Here is a 25,833-nt window from a genome sequence, read left to right on the forward strand (position 1 = left end):
ATGGAGTAATGGGAAGGAAGTTACGAAATCTTGTATACATTGAGGCCGCCTTAAAAGCATTAGAATCCAACGCTGGGTGTCGAGCCTAGCTGTCGTCCATAGTGCATTTGCTCGGTTCCTGTGCACAGCGATATTGAAGCGAAGACTTAAGGGTACCATCATCGGTCATGGCGCTGTTGCAGCAATGTTCCGACCGTGGCGTATGCCAACAAGCTCTCTTTGCAGAAGCTGTCGTGGTGTGGAGGAAGAGGATTCGCCTATTCATTATTTTCCCTGCCGATGTCCAGGACTTAGGCGCACAGTCTCTCGATAGTCTGACGGGGGTTGGGATGTTGGATCTTTCAATTTTTCCTAAGTTCATTAATAAGCGGTTCGCTGAGGACCACTAGGAATTAGTCTGATTTGGACGAACGTGCCACCACCCGGCACTCACTGTTGTCACTCACAAGGGGCAAACATTTTATCGAGTGGGAGTGTGGAGAATTCCTGTACGCCTAACCTAACCTTACCTATCGGCTTGTTATCGCCGGGTAACAGATGCCTAATCGATTTTAAACAAACCGACAAGTCGTTGATAACAAATCAATACTACGCCGACAATATATTAATTATTCTCCAACTTAAAAATTGTAACTTTTTGATAGCAAATCGAGAATTTTTCGAAACAAAATCGTTAAAACATAGATAACAAATTGTTAGCACTCCGATAACATATCGATAATTTTTCGATGATACAACCTTTTCATATTCTACCGATACGTTTGAGATAAACTCCCGATAATTCTGCGTTATATAATCGATTATTTTTCGATAATAGGTCGATAACATCTCGATTACTTTTGATTATTGATATCTTTTCGATAGCAAATATATAACTTATCGATAAACAAATAACATGTAAATTTATATACATAAATAAACGACAATTTTTCGACAACAAAGCGATAACTCGGCGATATAAAATCGGTAGTTCGTTGATAATCTACGTTATCAATTGTAAACTTTTAATACTTCGGTAACAAAGCGGAAGTGGGCGTGTTCCCGTTATTAACTCGAGCAATATAATACTTCTATATACATATGTATGTATGTGTGTATGTATGTGCATGAACGTTCCGTATGTAAATATGTTTGTGCGCGGGCAGCTATGTTTATTATGACATTTAGTGAATTTTTAACAAATATTTCATTTTATTTCTTCCTCTTCTCTTTTCCATGCATTCCACATGTTATCGCGTTGGGCGTATTTAAATTTAATTGCCATTCCCAACATTTGGCATTCCTGGGCTGGAAGCACGAAAATAACCAACAGTAACAAAAAACAGCAGAAAAGTAAACAAATTGCCGATACCAAAAAAAAAAAAACACCCAAAAATTTTAATAAAAAACTTAAATATTTAACAAAAGAATCCAGTAAAACCAGCAATTAAATTTTAGCAAAAATTCGGCGCCATTTGTGGAAGCCAAAACCGCCAACAATTCAAAACACCCAGCTGCAACTGCAATATACCCCAAAAACCAGAACACGCACACATAAACTCAAATACGAAAAGAGAATTTGTTGAATAAAAGTGAAATTATTTTACTGCACGACAACAACGATCAATAAACCAACCGGAAACACAATGGTAACAGCCGAACTGACAATTCGACGCAGCACCAACAACAGCAGCAATGAAAACAGCAATAACAAACAAAAATTCGGCAACAACAACATTGGCAACAAGAAACAGAGTGGAACTTTGTGTAAGACCAACAGCAGCAACAATTACAGCAAAAGCAGCTCACAAATAAAATTTCGCCGTAATGGCGGCTTTGATGGCATCAGTGTCGCCTCAGCGCCATCACTTAGTCTTGGACTTTGGTTGTTGCCGGTGTTGTTGGTGTTGTTGGCGTGGCAACAACAACCATGTGAGGGACGTTATCTGCCGACAAGGTCACATGGCGACGATTTGGATAAATTGCGCGAATTAATGTTGCAGGTAAGTGTTGCAAAAAAATAAAAAAATAAAAATTGATGAAAGGAAATGAGCAAAACAGGAAAAGAGTAAAGCAATGAAAACAAGAAAATGACAAAAAATTAAAAAAGCACCTAAGAGAGTCTAAGCTTCCTCAGAACCGAATATTATATACCCAGCAGCGCATGAATTTATATGAAGAGAGCAAAGCAATGGGAGAGTAGGAAAAATAAGTCTTGGGAGGGGATTAAAAACGTAAGGTGATAGGGAAATATATAGAGGGTAGATAGAGTGAGAACATGAGAGAAGGACATAAAGGGAGCAGGAGAACTAATGGGGGAGCGAGCGACGGAAGGGAACTTATGAAAAGAAAAACAAAAACAAATAGGAAAGCAAGCCTAAAAGAGTAGCATTTAAATTACTTTTAATTTTAAATCAGATTGAACAGCAGCGAAGGCTGGTAAGGTTGTGCTAGTTTTAAGATCCGACCGTCGTGGTGTGATGGTAGCTGGATCCGCCTACCACACCGAAGATAATGGATACAAGCCTGGGAAAAGCACCACCAAAAAGTTTAGAATCAAGTTTTTTCAATTAGAAGAACATTATTCTAAACGCGGTCGCCCCCCGGCAGTATTTGGCAAGCACTCCGATTGTATTTCTGCCATGAAAAGCTCTCAGTGAAAACTCATCTGCCTTGCAGATGCCGTTCGGGGTCGGCATAAAACAAGTAGGTCCCGTCCCGCCAATATGTAGGAAAAATTGAAAAGGAGGACGACGCAATTTAGAAGAGAAGCTCGGCCTGAAATCTCTTCGGAGGTTATCGCGCCTTACATTTTTTTTTTAAAACTCTACAGTTTTTTATCACTGAACAATAGGCTGTAGTTCGGAATTGTAAGAAAAGAAGTTCCAGTTGGCGAATCACCACAGCGGAGTAGAAGGGATGCTTGTGTCAGTGGGCCCTTTGTGAAGTCTTCTTCCTTAAAATATGTAGGAAATTGAACCACGTCCTGCTTATGTGCGATTGTAATAGCAAAGATGTCGTGTAGCGAGAGGGCAGAACTGCATTCAGTCTGTTTTTCAACTTGGTTGAAGTATGTCATACAAGTCTTTCGGGAGAAGGTTGGGGTTAACTTCGGAAACCTCTATGGCTGATGATATATTTCGGAACAATGGGTTCCATAATTTAGACTGCCGCTCGCGCTTCATACGTGAGGACCTCTCAGTAACATATTGGCAGCCACCATCCAAAATCTTGCCCCTAAGTGCCATTATCTTCTAATTTATAATTCTCGTGCTACATTGTTGTCCTCGTGACTTGATAATCATAATCTGATTTCATTGAAATTTATTACGTAGTTAGCTCTTTACCATGGTTAAATGGACGAGGACCATCCATTCGAAACTATCGTATTTATAGTTCCAAAGGAAAGAAAATAATTTGAGGATGAGGATGAGAGAAAGGGAAGAGTTAAGGGAGGCGAAAAAATGAAGGAAAATTTTAAGGAAAAAGGAGTTATAAACATAGAGTGAGGAAAAGGCAGAAGCAGCGTGGAAGGAAAGAGGGGATTGAGTGAGTTGTAAAAACTGGTTTACCTTTTTGCAGGTAAATCGTATTTGGAGCAGGATCTGCAATTCATATTTGAATGAAACTGTAGTAACTGGCGCTAGTGGGTATTAAAGGGAAATCATTTATCTAATCTGTTTACCGGGGCTCCAAAATAAGAATAGCCGATAAGGCATAACGGTATATCACAGAAAGAGACGGGATTCAGGGGTTGTGTAGCGCAACCCTTCCAAGTGTTGCTAGCGAAATTGATAGTTTGTCCGACCTACTTGTAAACCCCACGCAACCGTAGCGAATCTTGTTTTTTATGAAGGCGAGGCTCTGGCGACCACAAACTCCTAATGGAAGAAGGGGTAGGATGATCTATAAGATCGTGCCTGTATCTTAACTGTGCTGTTTTCCAGAACGTACTGGAATATTCGCAAAGGACCATCAACGTCGATAAAACTCCCAAAACCTTCTAGGGTCTTCTTGTCAGTTCAAGAGGAAAAATTTCAAAGCATGAATAAGTTTTTCTCACTGAAAGAAACCGAAAGCCTACTTCATGACTGTTAACACGTTATTGCTGACTGAAATGTATCATCCCTCAATAACAGTTATAGCACACATATTTAATTGATTGGAAGTTACTTGGGAGCTCTGTTGTTTACAAAAGTCTGTGGGTCAAATCCGAGATGCTTACAGGAAAGTCACATGCAAATAAAATGAAAAAAAAAACATAAAGTTTTAAAAAAGTTAAAGTTTACCAAAAATACATCTGGCATGTCGCAATTGCAATGCAGCCATTTACGTATCACATTCCTTGAATCACATCCCCCCCAATGACCCCTTTCTGAGCATAGTTTCAATTATTTACTTTTGATATCAACATTGTATTTACAATACCTCACTATATACAGAAACACAAGTGTATGTATGTATGTTTGTATATTTATCTGTAAGTACAATTATTCACGCATATTTGTTGTTGCCTTCGGGGAATGCCATTTGAAGTGGTTAAATTACTGCAACTACCAAAATTGGTTGTTCATCGCACTGCCATCAGTTATTGAATTTTTTTATTATACCCAGCTGTACTTGTACACAGGGTATTATAACTTTGATTGGATAACGGTTGGTTGTACAGGTATAAAGGAATCGAGATAGATATAGACTTCGATTTATCAAAATCATCAGTATCGATAAAAAATTTGATTGAGCCATGTCCGTCCGTCTGTCCGTCTGTCCGTTAACACGATAACTTGAGTAAATATTGAGATATCTTCACCAAATTTGGTACACGAGCTTATCTGGACCCAGCATAGATTGTAATGAACATGAGCGAAATCGGATGATAACCACGCCCACTTGTTATATATATAACATTTTTGAAAACACAAAAAACCTGATTATTTAGTAAATAATCTACCTAGAATGTTAGAATGTCTTGATAAATCTTTGAAAAAATTGTTTAAAATGGGCGTGGCACCGTCCACTTGTGATAAAATCAATTTTACAAATATTATTAATTATAAATCAAAAATCGTTAAACTTATCGTAACACAATTCGGCAGAGAGGTTGCCTTTACTATAGGGAATGCCTTGAAGAAAAATTTACGAAATCGGCTAAGGACCACGCCCACTTTTATATAAAAGATTTTTAAAAGGATCGTGGACGAATAAAATAAGCTATATCTTTGCAAAAAAGAACTTTACATCAGTGGTATTTCATTTCGCAAGTGGATTTATAACAATAAATAGGAAAAAATTCACATTTTTAAAAATGGGCGTGGCACCGTCCTTTTTATGACAGCCATAACTCGATGAAATATCAGTTCAGAATGGAACCATATGTATATGTATTATTGCCTAGGCTTGTAACACTATTAAGCACACAAAACAAAAAACAACAGCATTTCAAGTGTACAGCTGAGTATGTAATGTTCGGTTTCACCCGAACTTAGACTTCCTTACTTGTTTTTTTTATTTTTCTTGTTTTTTTCCTCTTCTCTGTAACGATTTGTATACGGATATATGTGTGTGGTGTAATTGATGCAATAAAGTAGCAGCAGGTAAGTCTTTTTCGCTAACAGAAATATACAAAAAGGAAATGTGCATGCATGTAAGCATTTTTATTTATAAAAACAAAACAAAAACTAAAAATTAAATAAAATAATCAATAGAAACAAAATTAATGACAATTCTAATCGTGTGTGACGCGCATGCCCGCCGACCATTAAAATTTAAATTTTTCACGTACATGCTCACCTAATATCATGGTGTTTTTTTTTGTATTTTTCAGGAGTAAAATATGGCAGTTTTAGTACTTTTTCACATAAACGAGTAGGTGAATATCGATGGGCCTTTACATAGGTATCTTTGGTGTTGGCTTCTATAAGTACGGCTATGCTAAACTATTACGTTCATATTATTGATGTTTCCATTATATATTGTAACGAATTTAGGGTGATTCCGCTTATTTGAAACTTTCTGCTAACGTTCGAATCGCTAAACTGTTGAATAAATAACTCCAAAATTGAATAATGCAAGAATGGCCTTTATTAAGCTACTTCACAACTAATTGCGTGTTTAAATCAAAATACTCTCTGTTGCCTCGTTCACCATTTCTTCTAAGGTTTAGTAACTTCGCGAACTTCATGCTTGGTTACCAGCCGTATATGTACATGTACATTTGTAGTTTATAGTCTCTCGTATAGCCATGGTGCAACACTGGCTTAAACGACAATAGACGTCCCAATGCGTTTGAAGACATTAAAAGAAAACAGGAGCTGCATATGATCCATCAAGAGGAAAGGCGTGGACAAAAGCGTGGAGCTGAAAAATTTCTAAGATCATAGACTCATAAGGCGGCTCATATCTCTGAAGAGAGAATACTTAAGGCTCATGATGGCCATACTAGCTGGATACTGCCTTCTGGTGTCACATGTTAGTCACAGCAGGTGTAGGAATTGCGAACTGCAGGAAGAAACGGTAGATCACGTTCTGTGTTCGTGTATGCACTTGCCAGGCCTAGCCTCTAGTTATTAGGGGCGGCAGAGTTGCCAGATTTCAAGGCAGAAATTAAGCTCGTTCCTAAGAATTTATAGTATTTGCCAAGAGGACGGGGTATTTAAGATTCTTCCCTTTGATCTTCAAACAGATTCTAGTAACACTATGGGCACATACATGAAGTTTGACTACTGGGGTCAGACGAGTAAATAGTCTTTAAAAATTTAAACAAAAGTCCTTTTGGAATTTAAAAAAATTGTGCAACAACAAATGAATAATACACATACACATACTCATACACATACATGTGTCTTGATACAACTGCTAATTGACCACAATTGACTAACCAGCAGTGGATGAAAATCGAACGAATTTGTATCGTTTCCTTAACGTATGCGGCATATAAAGGCGAAGGCAATTCAAAGTATGATGTGATACTATTCTGTGTTATTATATCGAAAAAGATTTGCCATAGGTTGAGAGCCAAACTGAGCCAAAGTAATGTTGTTGTGAGCCACTAAGAGCCTTGTGTGGGCTTTCTTGAAGTACAAATTCAACCAAGGTCAAACTGAGCGCACGTTTACAGGCTCTGTGAGTGATATGCAATATGCGACCGATTGACAGTTTTATCAAGGGAACACCATAATAGGGTGTCCTTTAACTACGAAGGCTGGGGTTGTGGAGAGAATGTTAGCCATATTCTTCTCAATGTTGACAAATCACACATCAAAATAGAAAAATGGACTACGCCTGTCATATAAATTTTGCGATGCACGCTAGAGGATTATCTATCCATGATTGGGAAGATAGTGAAATAGGAGAAGATTCTCGACTATGTCCGTATTTATGCTGTAAGGGATTGAACAGATATTCCTAAATCGGAAATTTACATATAATCTATGCAGGTGACGTGTAAATTCTGGTTGTAGGGATGTTGTTTTCATAGATATCCGTATAGCTCGTCGGGCTAGTTTTAATAATATCAACGTTGACTAATTATTGCAGAGAGTGGGTTATGAATCCGGTTAAAAGACATAGCGTTTTTATAAGTCGGGCGTTGGAGCATTATAACATACATAAATTTGAAATGGAAGATGGGTTGCCTTAAAATGGATTGACTCATTAAGTAGATTATTGACATCGAGAGTCGTATCTCAACATTGGTTAAATGTGGCTAAAACTAGGTGGTAGCGACTGTACTACTGCAGAGTTCCTAGAAGTAAGCACCCTTCGTACAAAGAAGGGATACATTTGCCATTAACAAGTTGATGAGCGATGATAAATCCTATTATTGCCCATTGCTCGATATCAGTTCATGACGTTGTGATGCTATAATACACGTAAACTAGATAGAACAATGACTAGATTTACCCTTCCAACCCTGAGGATGAGTCTAATGCATATAAAAATCCTCGGAAGAGGAGGATACAACAGCCGTTGTGGATATTCTTTTTTATACACGGCAATTCTTGTTCTTAATTTTACTTTTCTAGCCTTTTAGTTCTATGGGGTTCTTTACGTGTTTAGCAATAAAACCACAGTCACATACTTAAACTAAACTATTTTAGGCTATTCATCGCCCACCGCTTATCACTGTCAAAAAAGAACTAGAACCTAGAACTAAAATCTTCCTCAAAGTCCTATGACACTGAACCATTTCTTGTTTGCCTTGGCAAAATATATACCCGAGTTTTGCAAAGCCATGGACTGTTTTGCATTGGGTTGATCTCGATGATTTACAGATATGACGCCTTCACCTCTTGCTGTCAATATCCTGTTTTCCTTCATACTAGGAGGTGCTGTTAGCTCCAAGCACAATTAACAGAATAATAATCATGTATTCGTAAAAAGATACTGGTATTAGGATTTATTGGATGCATATCTCACAAAGGATTGTCAACATCAGTAACACTTCCCTAAACCTTCGCGGGGAGGTTTTGCTGTTAGTATATCTAAAACAACAACAACGAACCGGACATAGTTTCCCTCTTACTGCTGCTGCCTCTAATAGATGGCTTGTCAGTTTCCTAATGTGATCATGTATGCATTTAAGATGTAAATACCAGGTACAGCGCTCTGTTCAGGGACCTATAACACCTTTCTTGTATATACCTTAGCCTGTACGACTTTGGGTAAGGTTAAGTTAAGCAGGCGTACATGGGAACTTCCCACATATCCACCCGAAGACGCTTTTGTCATTGTGTATCCCATTAGTGAGTGTCGGGTGGCGGCATATACGTCTAACTAGATTACTTCCAACTAGTCTTCAACGAACCACTTCCTTTTTTCTGATGAACTTAAGTAGGAGCGAAAGTTAGTAAGTACTCTAACTGCAGATTTGTTTAGCTTGAGAGGGGAGGCTAATTCCTTTCCTATCCAAACATGGCCACAAAGGCCTTGCAACCTCGTAGTCATCGTTATTTTTCGACATCAAGTCCGTTGGCCTTATCTGCATCTAACTGCAGATCTGTTTAGCTTGAGAAGGAGGCTAATTCCTTTCCTATCCAAACAGGCCATAAAGACCTTGAAACCTCGTAGTCATCGTTATTTTTCGACAGCAAGTCCGTTGGCCTTATCTTGTATTCATCAATTCTCCTAAGGAGATAACCCAGCGATGGTTGTACGGATTCGTCCGCCTGCATTCCCTTCAATACCGCTACGCCTCTGAACCAAGAGAGACTTTCTGATACCTTACCGTTATCCGGCTTTATTTCGTTGGATTCTTATGCTTTTAAGGCGGAATGGCTGTCGACATAGATCGTTGTTACATTGGTTTTTGAGACCGTGCTCTTTTAGAGCAGTTTGCACGGCATTCGTTCCAGCTTAGCTTTCAGAGTAGGTCGTGTTTGTATGAAAGTTTTATGACTATATGTCGGTGAAAATGGGTTTGGATTCAGTATGCAAGTTTTCCTATATCTTCTTAGGGAGTCTGGCTGTACATATATTTCTTGTCAAAATATTCCATCGGTGTTCACTATCTGTCTGTTCTGTTAGCAGAGTTTTATGTCTTTTCAATAAGTTGTTAAAGTGTACAACTTTTAAATTTACTAATGGGTATATAACGCTGGGTTTCACCTATTGCCCATATAAAAATGAGATATTCCCAATAAAGAGTGCAAAAATTAATCAAATATTTCGTTTAGATTTGAAAAGGCAGACAAACTTCTTTAAATTACGACAACCATAGTTACTTAAGAAGCGCCAGCACCGCACTGCGCATGCGTAATCTGCTAGTGGGCAGCAAAGCAGTTTCGCCTTATACAGTGCTAGGCATTGAGTAGCTTCTCGATGTGTGTGAATGTATTGCATTACATCAACGAGCTTTCAACTGCATATTTTGTAATAACTTAAGCGTTAAATGATGAGCCAGAATTTGGAATTTTTAACATTTATACGTTCACTAATAAAGTTATATTGGACACCGAATGGTTTTAAAAGCATAATTTAGAGTGGATGATAAACTGCACACGGTGTGAATGAGAGATTACTTGAATATTTCTCAATCATAATTGAATCGAGCTAACCTAACACCGGAGTGGCCTTTAAACGAAAGCCGTAGCGAGTAACTACGAGGGGAATTGATTGCTATCCAATTTAAGTGAAAGAATTTAACATTTACACGAACCGCCAAGCGGCTATTCAAGCGCTTAGCTCAACGGTGCAACAATTGAACATAGTATGGCAATGGTTTTTCTAGCTCTCGATCTTCTGGACATACATATTATCTCAGATGATGGTGAACAACAGAAGCATTGCTTATATCGCAGTTCTGTTGAACGCGTCGAAATATATTCCACACAATTGGTGGTTAAAAACATATTGTATAAAGTGTATATAAAGTGAATAACAACAAAAAGGCAAAAAGCCAAAGAAAAATTTCAGAGCGTGTAGCTGGATATTCAAATAGCTGAGTGGATGGAGGCATCCACCTTAACGGGAACGTGTCATTATTCTGTATTACAAAATTCTGGGTGACAAAATTCTGCTTGAACAAAATTCAGCTTTTTAAAATTCTGCTTTCTAAAATTCTGCTTTTTCAAAATTCTGCATGTTTAATTCTGGAAGTCAAAATTCCGGAATCACGGCATGACGTAGCCGGTGTTGGATCGGTTAAGTGCTATTTTTATACTCAGTTGAGCAGAGCTCACAGAGTATATTAAGTTTGATTGGATAACGGTTGGTTGTACATATATAAAGGAATCGAGATAGATATAGACTTCCATATATCAAAATAATCAGGATCGAAAAAAAATTTGATTGAGCCATGTCCGTCCGTCCGTCCGTCCGTCCGTCCGTCCGTCCGTCCGTCCGTCCGTCCGTCCGTCCGTTAACACGATAACTTGAGTAAATTTTGAGGTATCTTGATGAAATTTGGTATGTAGGTTCCTGAGCACTCATCTCAGATCGCTATTTAAAATGAACGATATCGGACTATAACCACGCCCACTTTTTCGATATCGAAAATTTCGAAAAACCGAAAAAGTGCGATAACTCATTACAAAAGACAGATAAAGCGACGAAACTTGGTAGATGGGTTGACGTTGTGACGCAGAATAGAAAATTGGTAAGATTTTGGACAATGGGCGTGGCACCGCCCACTTTTACAAGAAGGTAATTTAAAAGTTTCGCAAGCTGTAATTTGGCAGTCGTTGAAGATATCATGATGAAATTTGGCAGGAACGTTACTACTATTACTGTATATGTGCTAAATAAAAATTAGCAAAATTGGATGAAGAACACGCCCACTTTTTAAAAAAAAATTTTTTTAAATTCAAATTTTAACAAAAAATTTAATATCTTTACTGTATATAAGTAAATTAAGTCAAAATTCAACTCCAGTAATGATATGATGCAACAAAATACAAAAATAAAAGAAAATTTCAAAATGGGCGTGGCTCCGCCCATTTTCATTTAGTTTGTCTAGAATACTTTTATTGCCATAAGTCGAACAAAAATTTACCAATCCTTCTCAAATTTGGTAGGAGCATAGATTCTATGACGGTAACTGTTCTCTGTGAAAATGGGCGAAATCGGTGGAAGCCACGCCCAGTTTTTATACACAGTCCACCGTCTGTCCTTCCGCTCGGCCATTAACACAATAACTTGAGCAAAATCCTATATATCTTTACTAAACTTAGCCCACGTACTTACCTGAGCTCACTTTTTCTTGGTATAAAAAATGGGCGAAATCTGACCATAACCACGCCCACTTTATCGATATCGAAAATTACGAAAAATGAAAAAAATGCCATAATTCTATACCAAATACGAAAAAAGTGATGAAACATGGTAACTGGATTGGTTTATTGACGCAAAATATAACTTTGGAAAAAACTTTGTAAAATGGGTGTGACACCTACCATATTAAGTAGAAGAAAATGAAAAAGTTCTACAAGGCGAAATCAACAGCCCTTCGAATCTTGGCAGGAATACTGTTAGTGGTATTGCATATATAAATAAATTAGCAGTACCCGACAGATGATTTTCTGGATCACCTGGTCCACATTTTGGTCGATATCGCGAGAACGCCTTCACATATACATCTAAGGGCCACTCGCTTTTAAAACCCTCATTAATACCTTTAATTTGATATCCATATCGTACAAAAACATACCAGAGTCACCCCTGTCCCACCCTAATGGCGATATCTCGAAAAGGCGTCCACCTATAGACCTAATGCCCCCTCCCTCTTAAAATGCTCAGTAACACCTTTCGTTTGATACCCATATCGTACAAACATTCTAGAGTCACCCCTGGCCCACCCTAATGGCGATATCTCGAAAAGGCGTCCACCTATAGAACTAAGGATTACTCCCTTTTAAAATACTCATTACCACCTTTCATTTGATACCCATATCGTACAAACACATTCTAGAGTCACCCTGGCCCACCCTAATGGCGATATCTCGAAAAGACCTAATGTCCACTCCCTCTTAAAATGCTCAGTAACACCTTTCGTTTGATACCCATACCGTACAAACATTCTAGAGTCACCCCTGGCCCACCCTAATGACGATATCTCGAAAAGGCGTCCACCTATAGACCTAATGTCCACTCCCTCTTAAAATGCTCAGTAACACCTTTCGTTTGATACCCATATCGTACAAACATTCTAGAGTCACCCCTGTCCCACCCTAATGGCGATATCTCGAAAAGGCGTTCACCTATAGACCTAATGCCCACTCCCTCTTAAAATGCTCAGTAACACCTTTCGTTTGATACCCATATCGTACAAACATTCTAGAGTCACACCTGGCCCACCCTAATGGCGATATCTCGAAAAGGCGTCCACCTATAGAACTAAGGATTACTCCCTTTTAAAATACTCATTACCACATTTCATTTGATACCCATATCGTACAAACACATTCTAGAGTCACCCTGGCCCACCCTAATGGCGATATCTCGAAAAGGCGTCCACCTATAGACCTAATGCCCACTCCCTCTTAAAATTATCAGTAACACCTTTCGTTTGATACCCATACCGTACAAACATTCTAGAGTCACCCTTGGTCCAGCTTTATGGCGATATCTCGAAAAGGCGTCCACCTATAGAACTAAGGATTACTCCCTTTTAAAATACTCATTACCACCTTTCATTTGATACCCATATCGTACAAACACATTCTAGAGTCACCCTGGCCCACCCTAATGGCGATATCTCGAAAAGGCGTCCACCTATAGACCTAATGTCCACTCCCTCTTAAAATGCTCAGTAACACCTTTCGTTTGATACCCATATCGTACAAACATTCTAGAGTCACCCCTGTCCCACCCTAATGGCGATATCTCGAAAAGGCGTCCACCTATAGACCTAATGCCCACTCCCTCTTAAAATGCTCAGTAACACCTTTCGTTTGATACCCATATCGTACAAACATTCTAGAGTCACACCTGGCCCACCCTAATGGCGATATCTCGAAAAGGCGTCCACCTATAGAACTAAGGATTACTCCCTTTTAAAATACTCATTACCACCTTTCATTTGATACCCATATCGTACAAACACATTCTAGAGTCACCCTGGCCCACCCTAATGGCGATATCTCGAAAAGGCGTCCACCAAAAACCTAATGCCCACTCCCTCTTAAAATGCTCAGTAACACCTTTCGTTTGATACCCATACCGTACAAACATTCTAGAGTCACCCTTGGTCCAGCTTTATGGCGATATCTCGAAAAGGCGTCCACCCATAGAACTAAGGATTACTCCCTTTTAAAATACTCATTACCACCTTTCATTTGATACCCATATCGTACAAACACATTCTAGAGTCACCCTGGCCCACCCTAATGGCGATATCTCGAAAAGGCGTCCACCTATAGACCAAATGCCCACTCCCTCTTAAAATGCTCAGTAACACCTTTCGTTTGATACCCATATCGTACAAACATTCTAGAGTCACCCCTGGCCCACCCTAATGGCGATATCTCGAAAGGGCGTCCACCTATAGACCTAATGCCCACTCCCTCTTAAAATGCTCAGTAACACCTTTCGTTTGATGCACATATCGTACAAACACATTCTAGAGTCACCCCTGGCCCACCCTAATGACGATATCTCGAAAAGGCGTCCACCTATAGACCTCATGCCCACTCCCTCTTAAAATGCTCAGTGACACCTTTCGTTTGATACCCATACCGTACAAACATTCTAGAGTCACCCCTGGCCCACCCTAATGGCGATATCTCGAAAAGGCGTCCACCTATAGACCTAATGCCCACTCCCTCTTAAAATGCTCAGTAACACCTTTCATTTGATTCCCATATCGTACAAACACATTCTAGAGACACCCCTGGTCCACCTTTATGGCGATATCTCGAAACGGCGTCCACCTATGGAACTAAGGATCACTCCTTTTCAAAATACTCATTAACAGCTTTCATTTGATACCCATATCGTACAAACACATTATAGAATCACCCCTGGTCCACCTTAATGGGGACATCTCGAAAAGGCGTCCACCGATAGACCTAAGGCCCACTCCCTCTTAAAATGCTCAGTAACACCTTTCATTTGATACCCATATCGTACAAACAAATTCTAGAGTCAGCCCTGGTCTACCTTTATGGCGATATCCCTAAATGGCGTTCATCCATAGAACTATGGCCTACTCTCTCTTAAAATACTCTTTAATACCTTTCATTTGATACACATGTTATACAACCACATTCCAGGGTTACCCCAGATTGATTTTCCTTATTTTGTCTCCATAGCTCTCAACTGAGTATGTTATGTTCGGTTACACCCGAACTTAGCCTTCCTTACTTGTTTTAAAGTGCGGCCGAAGGCCACCTATGCAGAAAGGTGTTCTACGCAGAATTACTGTGCATGGCGAACTTTTTCAAAATAATTACATGACCTCTTTAACATTGTTAACAATATATTTTAATACAGAATTTTAGAAAGCAGAATTTTAAAAAGCAGAATTTTGTTTTCAGATTATCATCGGATTATATCAGACATATCATTACTGGAGTCGAATGTTGACATAATTTACTTTCATACTGTAAAGATATAAAATTTTTTGTTAAAATTCGACTTAAAAAAAATTTTTTTTTAAAAGTGGGCGTGTTCGTCATCCGATTTCGCTAATTTTTATTTAGCACACATACAGTAATAGGAGTAACGTGCCTCCATAATTTCATCATGATATCTTCAACGACTGCCAAATTACGGCTTGCAAAACTTTTAAATTACCTTCTTTTAAAAGTGGGCAGTGCCATGCCCGTTGTCCAACATTTTTCTAGTTTTCTATTTTGCGTCATAAGGTCAACGCACCTACCAAGTTTCATAGCTTTATCCGTCTTTGGTAATGAATTATGGCACTTTTTGGGTTTTTCGAAATTTTCGATATCGAAAAAGTGGGCGTGGTTGTAGTCCGATTTCGTTCATTTTAAATAGCGATCTGAGATGAGCGCCCAGGAACCTACATACCAAATTTCATCAAGATACCTCAAAATTTACTCAAGTTATCGTGTTTACAGGCGGACGGACGGACGGACGGACATGGCTAAATGAATTTCTTTTTTCACCCAGATCATTTTGATATATAGAAGTCCATATCTATCTCGATTAGTTAATGCCGTTACGGATTACCGTTATGCGAACAAAGTTAATATACTCTGTGAGCTCTGCTCAGCTGAGTATAAAAACAATAATGCTTGCTTAGGACAACTGTTCACTAAAAGTTGAGCTACAAGTTTCAGTAATTCATAAAGCCTGCCTAAAGCTTTGCCACCGGCATCTATGAATCAACCCAGCAGATAATATCATATCGAAATGCTAAAGAGCTTGTCACGCAGATCAAAAAGATAAAAATCAGCGAAACGTCGGGTGTAATAGTGAAAAAAAAATGTTTAACAATGTTAAAATTAGATTTCCGTTTTAATTATGAAATTTCCCTTTAAAAGACGCAAGAGACTTCCGGGTACGGATATTACAAATTATTAAATCTCACATTACCTCTCCCCTCTTCAATATATATTCTCAAAAGACAGAAGAAGATATTTGCTTTAAGGGTTACATTCGAATTAGAGGGAGCGTTTAACAACGTGTATCCACTCGAAGTTAATGAGTCGCTCCTATAAATGCGACTGAGTCAGTGACTGGTTGACTTTTTAAGCAAGTTCAACAATTTAATCTGGAAGACGCAAGCTTAATAAAAGAGGCGTTGAGAGGCTTCTGCACGAAGGTAAAACACAACAGTGAACAATTTATAGTGGCTAGCACTCGAAGGTAGCACTACTATGAGCGGTATAAGCGAATTGCAGCTGGAAGCCGCAGTGCTTAAAACGGGTGCACTTCCATACACACCTACAAAAGCTTTGAAGGTTATGCTCAACCCTCTCCCGATACTCTAAATGGCAAGTTGGAGTTCAGTGCAGTCCTGCTCTGGAGCACCTCAGGAATACTTAATTCAAGGTAAACAAACCATTGCTGGCAGTAACTTAATGAGCTTTCTTCGCTGAGCACCACAGTAGAGGTGTGTACTTCTAGTGGTGTTCCAGGAAAAGGCATTTAGGATGTCCGAGCTTGGAGAGCTTTCAATCGAAACGAGGTTATTCAGTTAATCTTACCCTGCTATATGCAAGTATTAGCATGTTTCTGACTTCGCTGAAAAAGCGAATGCAATACGGGGAACTGGTGTTTGCATGTATAGCCAGTATCCCCGTCAATTGGAACCCCATTAATAAAAGTAGAAGAAGGTGACTAATTAAATAATTGCAATCGTCGAGTGATTACGATGCTAATAGGGCTCTGTCTAATGGCAGTAAATGGTGTACGCATGGGAGCTTCAACTAATATCTTCTTTTGGTGTAGGATGAGGAGGATGTTTAACTAATTCGTTTTGATTTGTTGAGTTTCCGACTCTGTGGAAAGTATGATGGAACGTTTCCCGCCACTCTCTGTGAAATTTGAGTTGGAACAAAATTTTCGGCGGTATGCCATATTCAGTATGATCCGCAAGCGGTTTGTTGGACAACAATTTAACAAGGCTCCTCTTTAACCAAGCAAATATTGATTGTTTCTACAAGGTGTTCATCAACTTTTTTTTCTTTTACATTCTTTGAAGCAACGTATTTGTTTTAACCTAATCTCACCTCTCCCTCAACTCACACAAGAAAAACGCAGATTACTAGAAAATTTGTATCTCAATATATAAAAATCTTATTCTGTGGATGTGTGTGTGTTTCCTATGGAAACGTATTTTCGACACTTCAATCATCACCAAGTTTTGGTTATAGGTTCCTTGGATCAAGACGAAGGTTTTTCATATTTCAGAACTAAGAATTTTAAATTAAAAATTTTTTTTCAATTTCACGTGCGCCACTGGGTGGTGCGACAAATTTTGTATGTCAGCAAAAGTTACTCATTCGCCATGTACGTACTTAAGTGCAGAACTATTGTTTGGTCATAGCAGGCATGCTTAACGAACGAAACGATATCATTTCGTTACGATAATCAACGTTAATAAACGAAACGAAGTCATTTCGTTTCGTTTATTAACGTTAAGAACGACAAATTAACGTTAATTTGACGATCTTAACGTTAATAAACGAAACGAAGTGACTTCGTTTCGTTTATTAGCGTTGATTATCGTAACGAAATGATATCGTTTCGTTCGTTAAGCATGCCTGGGTCATAGCATTGAATTCACAAAAAGTTAAAGCGATTGCATTGAGTAATTTAAAAGTTTTTATTAAATATAAGCATTCCATTGTAAAAATGGCTGTCTATATGAGATGATATAACAAAATATGTGCAGCTAAAATATTTTGATTAAGTTATAAGATTTTGAGTATGAATTGTGTGTGACAAAATAAAATTTGAAAAATAAAGCAAAGAATTATAAATTAGGGGAATGAGGGATCTAAGAAAAAAGAAGAGAGAGTGTAAAAAAAGAAGAGGGAGAGATAAGTAAATTATAAAGGGTAAGAATGAGGAAAATTGGCATATACATTTTGAAAAATATCCATAAAATCTTACATGTTGATTGCTTGACTTTGAGTAACGGGAAGGAATGCGTTAAAGTACACCTTCTTATTTAGATTAGTATCTGCCCAACCCGAGCAACCACGGGTACCCTGCTAGTAAGTTATATAAGCGATTGAAAATGGTATGCAAAAAAACTATTTTCTCATGGTATTTATGTGAAGCTTTGATCAATTTTTATGCACCAATTAAACATAATGAAGATCTATGGCGTTGCAATAAGACAATCAAGCAAAATGATGTTGAATGATAAGTAATTAAAATCAAAAAGATACACATACATGGAAAAGTGTAAAAAACCAATCGTTTAGTAATGCTTGAAAAGTTTAGTCTAACAGTAACATGACGATAGCAAAGAGTTTCTGCGAGGGTTATTGTTTGTGTGTAAGGTAGTAGGTCAACTTATATTTTATGAGACATACTTTTTATACTCAGTTGAGCAGAGCTCACAGAGTATATTAAGTTTGATTGGATAACGGTTGGTTGTACATATATAAAGGAATCGAGATAGATATAGACTTCCATATATCAAAATAATCAGGATCGAAAAAAAATTTGATTGAGCCATGTCCGTCCGTCCGTCCGTCCGTCCGTCCGTCCGTCCGTCCGTCCGTCCGTCCGTCCGTCCGTTAACACGATAACTTGAGTAAATTTTGAGGTATCTTGATGAAATTTGGTATGTAGGTTCCTGAGCACTCATCTCAGATCGCTATTTAAAATGAACGATATCGGACTATAACCACGCCCACTTTTTCGATATCGAAAATTTCGAAAAACCGAAAAAGTGCGATAACTCATTACAAAAGACAGATAAAGCGACGAAACTTGGTAGATGGGTTGACGTTGTGACGCAGAATAGAAAATTGGTAAGATTTTGGACAATGGGCGTGGCACCGCCCACTTTTACAAGAAGGTAATTTAAAAGTTTCGCAAGCTGTAATTTGGCAGTCGTTGAAGATATCATGATGAAATTTGGCAGGAACGTTACTACTATTACTGTATATGTGCTAAATAAAAATTAGCAAAATTGGATGAAGAACACGCCCACTTTTTAAAAAAAAATTTTTTTAAATTCAAATTTTAACAAAAAATTTAATATCTTTACTGTATATAAGTAAATTAAGTCAAAATTCAACTCCAGTAATGATATGATGCAACAAAATACAAAAATAAAAGAAAATTTCAAAATGGGCGTGGCTCCGCCCATTTTCATTTAGTTTGTCTAGAATACTTTTATTGCCATAAGTCGAACAAAAATTTACCAATCCTTCTCAAATTTGGTAGGAGCATAGATTCTATGACGGTAACTGTTCTCTGTGAAAATGGGCGAAATCGGTGGAAGCCACGCCCAGTTTTTATACACAGTCCACCGTCTGTCCTTCCGCTCGGCCATTAACACAATAACTTGAGCAAAATCCTATATATCTTTACTAAACTTAGCCCACGTACTTACCTGAGCTCACTTTTTCTTGGTATAAAAAATGGGCGAAATCTGACCATAACCACGCCCACTTTATCGATATCGAAAATTACGAAAAATGAAAAAAATGCCATAATTCTATACCAAATACGAAAAAAGTGATGAAACATGGTAACTGGATTGGTTTATTGACGCAAAATATAACTTTGGAAAAAACTTTGTAAAATGGGTGTGACACCTACCATATTAAGTAGAAGAAAATGAAAAAGTTCTACAAGGCGAAATCAACAGCCCTTCGAATCTTGGCAGGAATACTGTTAGTGGTATTGCATATATAAATAAATTAGCAGTACCCGACAGATGATTTTCTGGATCACCTGGTCCACATTTTGGTCGATATCGCGAGAACGCCTTCACATATACATCTAAGGGCCACTCGCTTTTAAAACCCTCATTAATACCTTTAATTTGATATCCATATCGTACAAAAACATACCAGAGTCACCCCTGTCCCACCCTAATGGCGATATCTCGAAAAGGCGTCCACCTATAGACCTAATGCCCCCTCCCTCTTAAAATGCTCAGTAACACCTTTCGTTTGATACCCATATCGTACAAACATTCTAGAGTCACCCCTGGCCCACCCTAATGGCGATATCTCGAAAAGGCGTCCACCTATAGAACTAAGGATTACTCCCTTTTAAAATACTCATTACCACCTTTCATTTGATACCCATATCGTACAAACACATTCTAGAGTCACCCTGGCCCACCCTAATGGCGATATCTCGAAAAGACCTAATGTCCACTCCCTCTTAAAATGCTCAGTAACACCTTTCGTTTGATACCCATACCGTACAAACATTCTAGAGTCACCCCTGGCCCACCCTAATGACGATATCTCGAAAAGGCGTCCACCTATAGACCTAATGTCCACTCCCTCTTAAAATGCTCAGTAACACCTTTCGTTTGATACCCATATCGTACAAACATTCTAGAGTCACCCCTGTCCCACCCTAATGGCGATATCTCGAAAAGGCGTTCACCTATAGACCTAATGCCCACTCCCTCTTAAAATGCTCAGTAACACCTTTCGTTTGATACCCATATCGTACAAACATTCTAGAGTCACACCTGGCCCACCCTAATGGCGATATCTCGAAAAGGCGTCCACCTATAGAACTAAGGATTACTCCCTTTTAAAATACTCATTACCACATTTCATTTGATACCCATATCGTACAAACACATTCTAGAGTCACCCTGGCCCACCCTAATGGCGATATCTCGAAAAGGCGTCCACCTATAGACCTAATGCCCACTCCCTCTTAAAATTATCAGTAACACCTTTCGTTTGATACCCATACCGTACAAACATTCTAGAGTCACCCTTGGTCCAGCTTTATGGCGATATCTCGAAAAGGCGTCCACCTATAGAACTAAGGATTACTCCCTTTTAAAATACTCATTACCACCTTTCATTTGATACCCATATCGTACAAACACATTCTAGAGTCACCCTGGCCCACCCTAATGGCGATATCTCGAAAAGGCGTCCACCTATAGACCTAATGTCCACTCCCTCTTAAAATGCTCAGTAACACCTTTCGTTTGATACCCATATCGTACAAACATTCTAGAGTCACCCCTGTCCCACCCTAATGGCGATATCTCGAAAAGGCGTCCACCTATAGACCTAATGCCCACTCCCTCTTAAAATGCTCAGTAACACCTTTCGTTTGATACCCATATCGTACAAACATTCTAGAGTCACACCTGGCCCACCCTAATGGCGATATCTCGAAAAGGCGTCCACCTATAGAACTAAGGATTACTCCCTTTTAAAATACTCATTACCACCTTTCATTTGATACCCATATCGTACAAACACATTCTAGAGTCACCCTGGCCCACCCTAATGGCGATATCTCGAAAAGGCGTCCACCAAAAACCTAATGCCCACTCCCTCTTAAAATGCTCAGTAACACCTTTCGTTTGATACCCATACCGTACAAACATTCTAGAGTCACCCTTGGTCCAGCTTTATGGCGATATCTCGAAAAGGCGTCCACCCATAGAACTAAGGATTACTCCCTTTTAAAATACTCATTACCACCTTTCATTTGATACCCATATCGTACAAACACATTCTAGAGTCACCCTGGCCCACCCTAATGGCGATATCTCGAAAAGGCGTCCACCTATAGACCAAATGCCCACTCCCTCTTAAAATGCTCAGTAACACCTTTCGTTTGATACCCATATCGTACAAACATTCTAGAGTCACCCCTGGCCCACCCTAATGGCGATATCTCGAAAGGGCGTCCACCTATAGACCTAATGCCCACTCCCTCTTAAAATGCTCAGTAACACCTTTCGTTTGATGCACATATCGTACAAACACATTCTAGAGTCACCCCTGGCCCACCCTAATGACGATATCTCGAAAAGGCGTCCACCTATAGACCTCATGCCCACTCCCTCTTAAAATGCTCAGTGACACCTTTCGTTTGATACCCATACCGTACAAACATTCTAGAGTCACCCCTGGCCCACCCTAATGGCGATATCTCGAAAAGGCGTCCACCTATAGACCTAATGCCCACTCCCTCTTAAAATGCTCAGTAACACCTTTCATTTGATTCCCATATCGTACAAACACATTCTAGAGACACCCCTGGTCCACCTTTATGGCGATATCTCGAAACGGCGTCCACCTATGGAACTAAGGATCACTCCTTTTCAAAATACTCATTAACAGCTTTCATTTGATACCCATATCGTACAAACACATTATAGAATCACCCCTGGTCCACCTTAATGGGGACATCTCGAAAAGGCGTCCACCGATAGACCTAAGGCCCACTCCCTCTTAAAATGCTCAGTAACACCTTTCATTTGATACCCATATCGTACAAACAAATTCTAGAGTCAGCCCTGGTCTACCTTTATGGCGATATCCCTAAATGGCGTTCATCCATAGAACTATGGCCTACTCTCTCTTAAAATACTCTTTAATACCTTTCATTTGATACACATGTTATACAACCACATTCCAGGGTTACCCCAGATTGATTTTCCTTATTTTGTCTCCATAGCTCTCAACTGAGTATGTTATGTTCGGTTACACCCGAACTTAGCCTTCCTTACTTGTTGTGTTTTAAAAACGAAAACAATCAACAAGTAATTATCTGCAAACGAAAACAAACAGAAAAAAAAAAATATCATAACCGCATCTGTGATAATATTTAAGTAAATTTTATAGGCCAATTGTATTTGTCAGTATTGTATTATTTTACATATGCACTGAGACCATCATCGTCATAACTAATAGGCGCTTAACCACCTAAGCGATTTTGTCCGTTGCATAGCAATTCATGCCTGTTTTCTCTGTTTCCCGAAAACTGACATCGATTGCTAGCACCAAGCGAGATTATTTCTTCCTTCAGCTGGACCTAACAACTCAATGGAGGCTTTCCTTCAAACTACTACCAAGCGTGGGTAGCGACAGGAATAAATTCTGAGCGTGAGATGTTCGCTCATTCTAAAAACATGATCCATTCATTCGACATACCCCGTTTGCACCATGTTCAGGATGATTCATTTACTCTAGGATACTTCATGATACTGAGCCATAAATCGGAACTGGTAATTTTTAAATATAAAGCACTTCTCCGTTTGATTTCTAAGCTGACATTGTCTTTCTGTTCAGATTGACGAAGTTACCATTTGCTTTGGAATATTAAAATCTTCCCAACATTCCATTATATACTGGTCTAAATATCGATTGGAACTCAGTCAATCAAAATGAAATAGTGGGTAGGTCATATTGGAAAGGGTAGGTCATTATTAGAAAGTATCCATTTGAGAAAAATTCATAGGCGATTTTTCTGAGATGTGGCCTTAAGGCGCTAGGGTTTTTATCCCACCCCTGAGGGAAGGATTTCTTGCTCCTGAATATTGGATAGGCAACTTTGTACGCTACTTGAGACCTTTACTTAAAAACCCGGTCGTCTTAATTTCCTGTTGATTGGATGGGAGTTATTTCTGCAGAGCATTTCAATAACTATCATGTCGAATTGACTTCAAGATATCACTTTAGATACTGGGATTCAGTTATCGTAATATCAAGGATCTTTTCTCACCCTGAAAAGTTCAGAGAACTTGGAAAGATAAAGGTGAGAGTATTGCCCTTGTTGCTTTTACAGAAGTTATTTGATAATATGAAGCTTCACATTGTCCGAGGAATCCCATCAGAAGCCATCATCAGTTGAAGACAGGAGCTAGTGTTTGGTTCTCCATGAGATGCTTGATTACCACCTCTGATAATTGCCCTTCAATCGAGCTCCAATCCGTCAGAACTTGCCTTCTAGTATTGCTCATAGCGTCGAAAAGGGAAACCTGGTGATGATCTCGAATCATCTCAATAAAAGTGTGCTTTGTCTAAGTTTGTCCACTGGTGAATGTCTGTTCGTTGTAGCAGCAGTTTTTGTGGCTGCAATACAAGCCTGTTTGCGTACTTCACCCTACCCTCGGCATTGCCCTCATGGTTCTGTCCACTTTTGAAATTTTAGACGATATTATCTAGAATACAAATAGCCCCGAAGTACCTTGCCATTGTGACTGATGTGCTTCGTGTAGTGCTGGTTGTTGCTTGATGGATGTTCCTAGAACACTCTCCTTATGCACATCAACATTTTTTTTTACTAGTATTGATATGTTGGTGTCAGGACTAAACTGGTTAAGGTTGGTCCGTCCGGTCATGGGAAAGACCGTTTTGTGGGGGTCACAGAGATTCCAATAAAAACTTAATCCTTTTCCCCGCAACAAGGCGACCAATAGAAGAAGAAAATGGTGGAATAAGCGAAGTAAAATACTCGTTTCAAGAGATGGTTATATTGATTTATCATTGTATTATTAAAAGCACCGAATAACATCAATGTTTGAAGCATTGGAAATGGCAATTTAAACTTTATGAAACCCATGTAGGCATAGCGTTAGGCTTAGTTGTGAAGATAATCACGAGAGTAGAATGATTATGTGAAAAATTACGATCCTTAATGGGAGAGGTTTCCCTTTTTTGAGTGCCAGCAGCTACCACATGTTTAATTATGACCACATTGAACCTTCTAGGCTATCCCGCCCCCACCTACTAGTTCTATGGAGCTTGGGGTCTGTGGAGATTCGTCCGCTAAAGAAAGAGGATTCGCCACTGTTGACAATTGGGTTGGAGTAGCTATTAATTTCGCTGGCAACCCTTAGAAAGGTTGCGCTACACAGTCCTTTGAATTGAATTTTATCCGCCGCTTGCGACAAACATACCTGACGCAGGTATATTATAAGCCCTCTAAACCGCTGGGGATGATTACTGGGCTGATTTTTGGCATGGAACCGCTTATGCTCACAGAAGTGAAAAACCACTGCTTCTCTTTTTTATGCCCAGTTAGCACAGCAAAAAATGACGCACTCACACATTGAGGATGGTAATTGGAGTAGTAAAATTAGCCTTAAAATTGACTTTTACTTGTATGCGTAAACTGAGAATTTTCGAATATTTGAATAAAATTGTATTTATGGTTAGCGTGACTCTATTTCAGGGGTCCAGGGAGTGGCAAATTGAGCGGGATGAGGAAGGAGAAGTAAAAGTAATACTAAATCCCAAGAGGTGGGAAGGGAATAGGGATAGGGAAAGAAAGCAGAGGTAGAACAAAGGGAGGAGGCAAGGAAGCAGGAGAGGAAAATAGAGGGTTAAAGGAGGTTAGAGGGGTATTAGACTTAGAAGAAAGAAAGGAAGTTTGAAAAGGAGGGGGTAAGAAGGAGTGAGAAAGGTAAGAACTTACCATAAGTTAAAGCTAAACAAAATAGCCTTCCAAAAAAAATTATCAGTTTCTGAATAATCTAATTATATCTTAAACTTACTCCAAACTGACTTAAATTCAAATTCGAGCTCGATTGTGCATCTCCCAAAGAAATTTGAAAATCATTTCAGCAACTATAAACGACTTTTGGTTTTTTAGTAGGTAAATGCTTGATGGCCAATTTAAGCATCTAAAATCAGATGCCAGTCTTGCAGTGCCTCTTAAGTGATATCAATCACTGCAAATAAAGTAACATACTTGTTTAGGTCTATAGGAGGTACATATGATGTGATGTGATGAAGGTGCAAATGACAGGTGAAATTAAAGTCTCAAAATAATTATAAACTTTTGATGTTTTGTTACGTTAATCTACGAAAAATCCAGTTGGGTACTTAAGTAATACTAACATACTTTTTGTGGCAGTTTCGTTTTTTCAATTGCTTGATAAGTGAAATTCCGTCACTAATTTTGTCTTGAAGAGAATTTCATTGAAAATCGAAAGTACGATTAATGGCTTACGGTTGGTTTTGACTGATTGCTGCCTGAGGC

At 38.9% G+C, this 25,833-nt stretch overlaps 1 protein-coding gene across 2 annotated transcripts in view; it reads left to right on the top strand.

The window, feature by feature from the left end:
• The window catches only part of Proc (Proctolin), an 88,642-nt gene that overhangs the window by 18,491 nt on the left and 44,318 nt on the right, over nucleotides 1–25,833 (top strand). Inside the window, exon 2 of one of the 2 annotated variants that reach the window (XM_067767332.1) lies at nucleotides 1,295–1,982. In XM_067767332.1, the coding sequence (XP_067623433.1) occupies nucleotides 1,626–1,982 (357 nt within the window). In that variant the 5' untranslated portion in view covers nucleotides 1,295–1,625. The remainder of the gene's footprint in view (nucleotides 1–1,294; nucleotides 1,983–25,833) is intronic. The other variant, XM_067767331.1, reaches the window with a different exon arrangement.

The sequence above is a fragment of the Eurosta solidaginis genome, chromosome 2 (assembly GCF_040869045.1).
Source record: "Eurosta solidaginis isolate ZX-2024a chromosome 2, ASM4086904v1, whole genome shotgun sequence".
Classification (NCBI taxonomy): domain Eukaryota; kingdom Metazoa; phylum Arthropoda; class Insecta; order Diptera; family Tephritidae; genus Eurosta; species Eurosta solidaginis.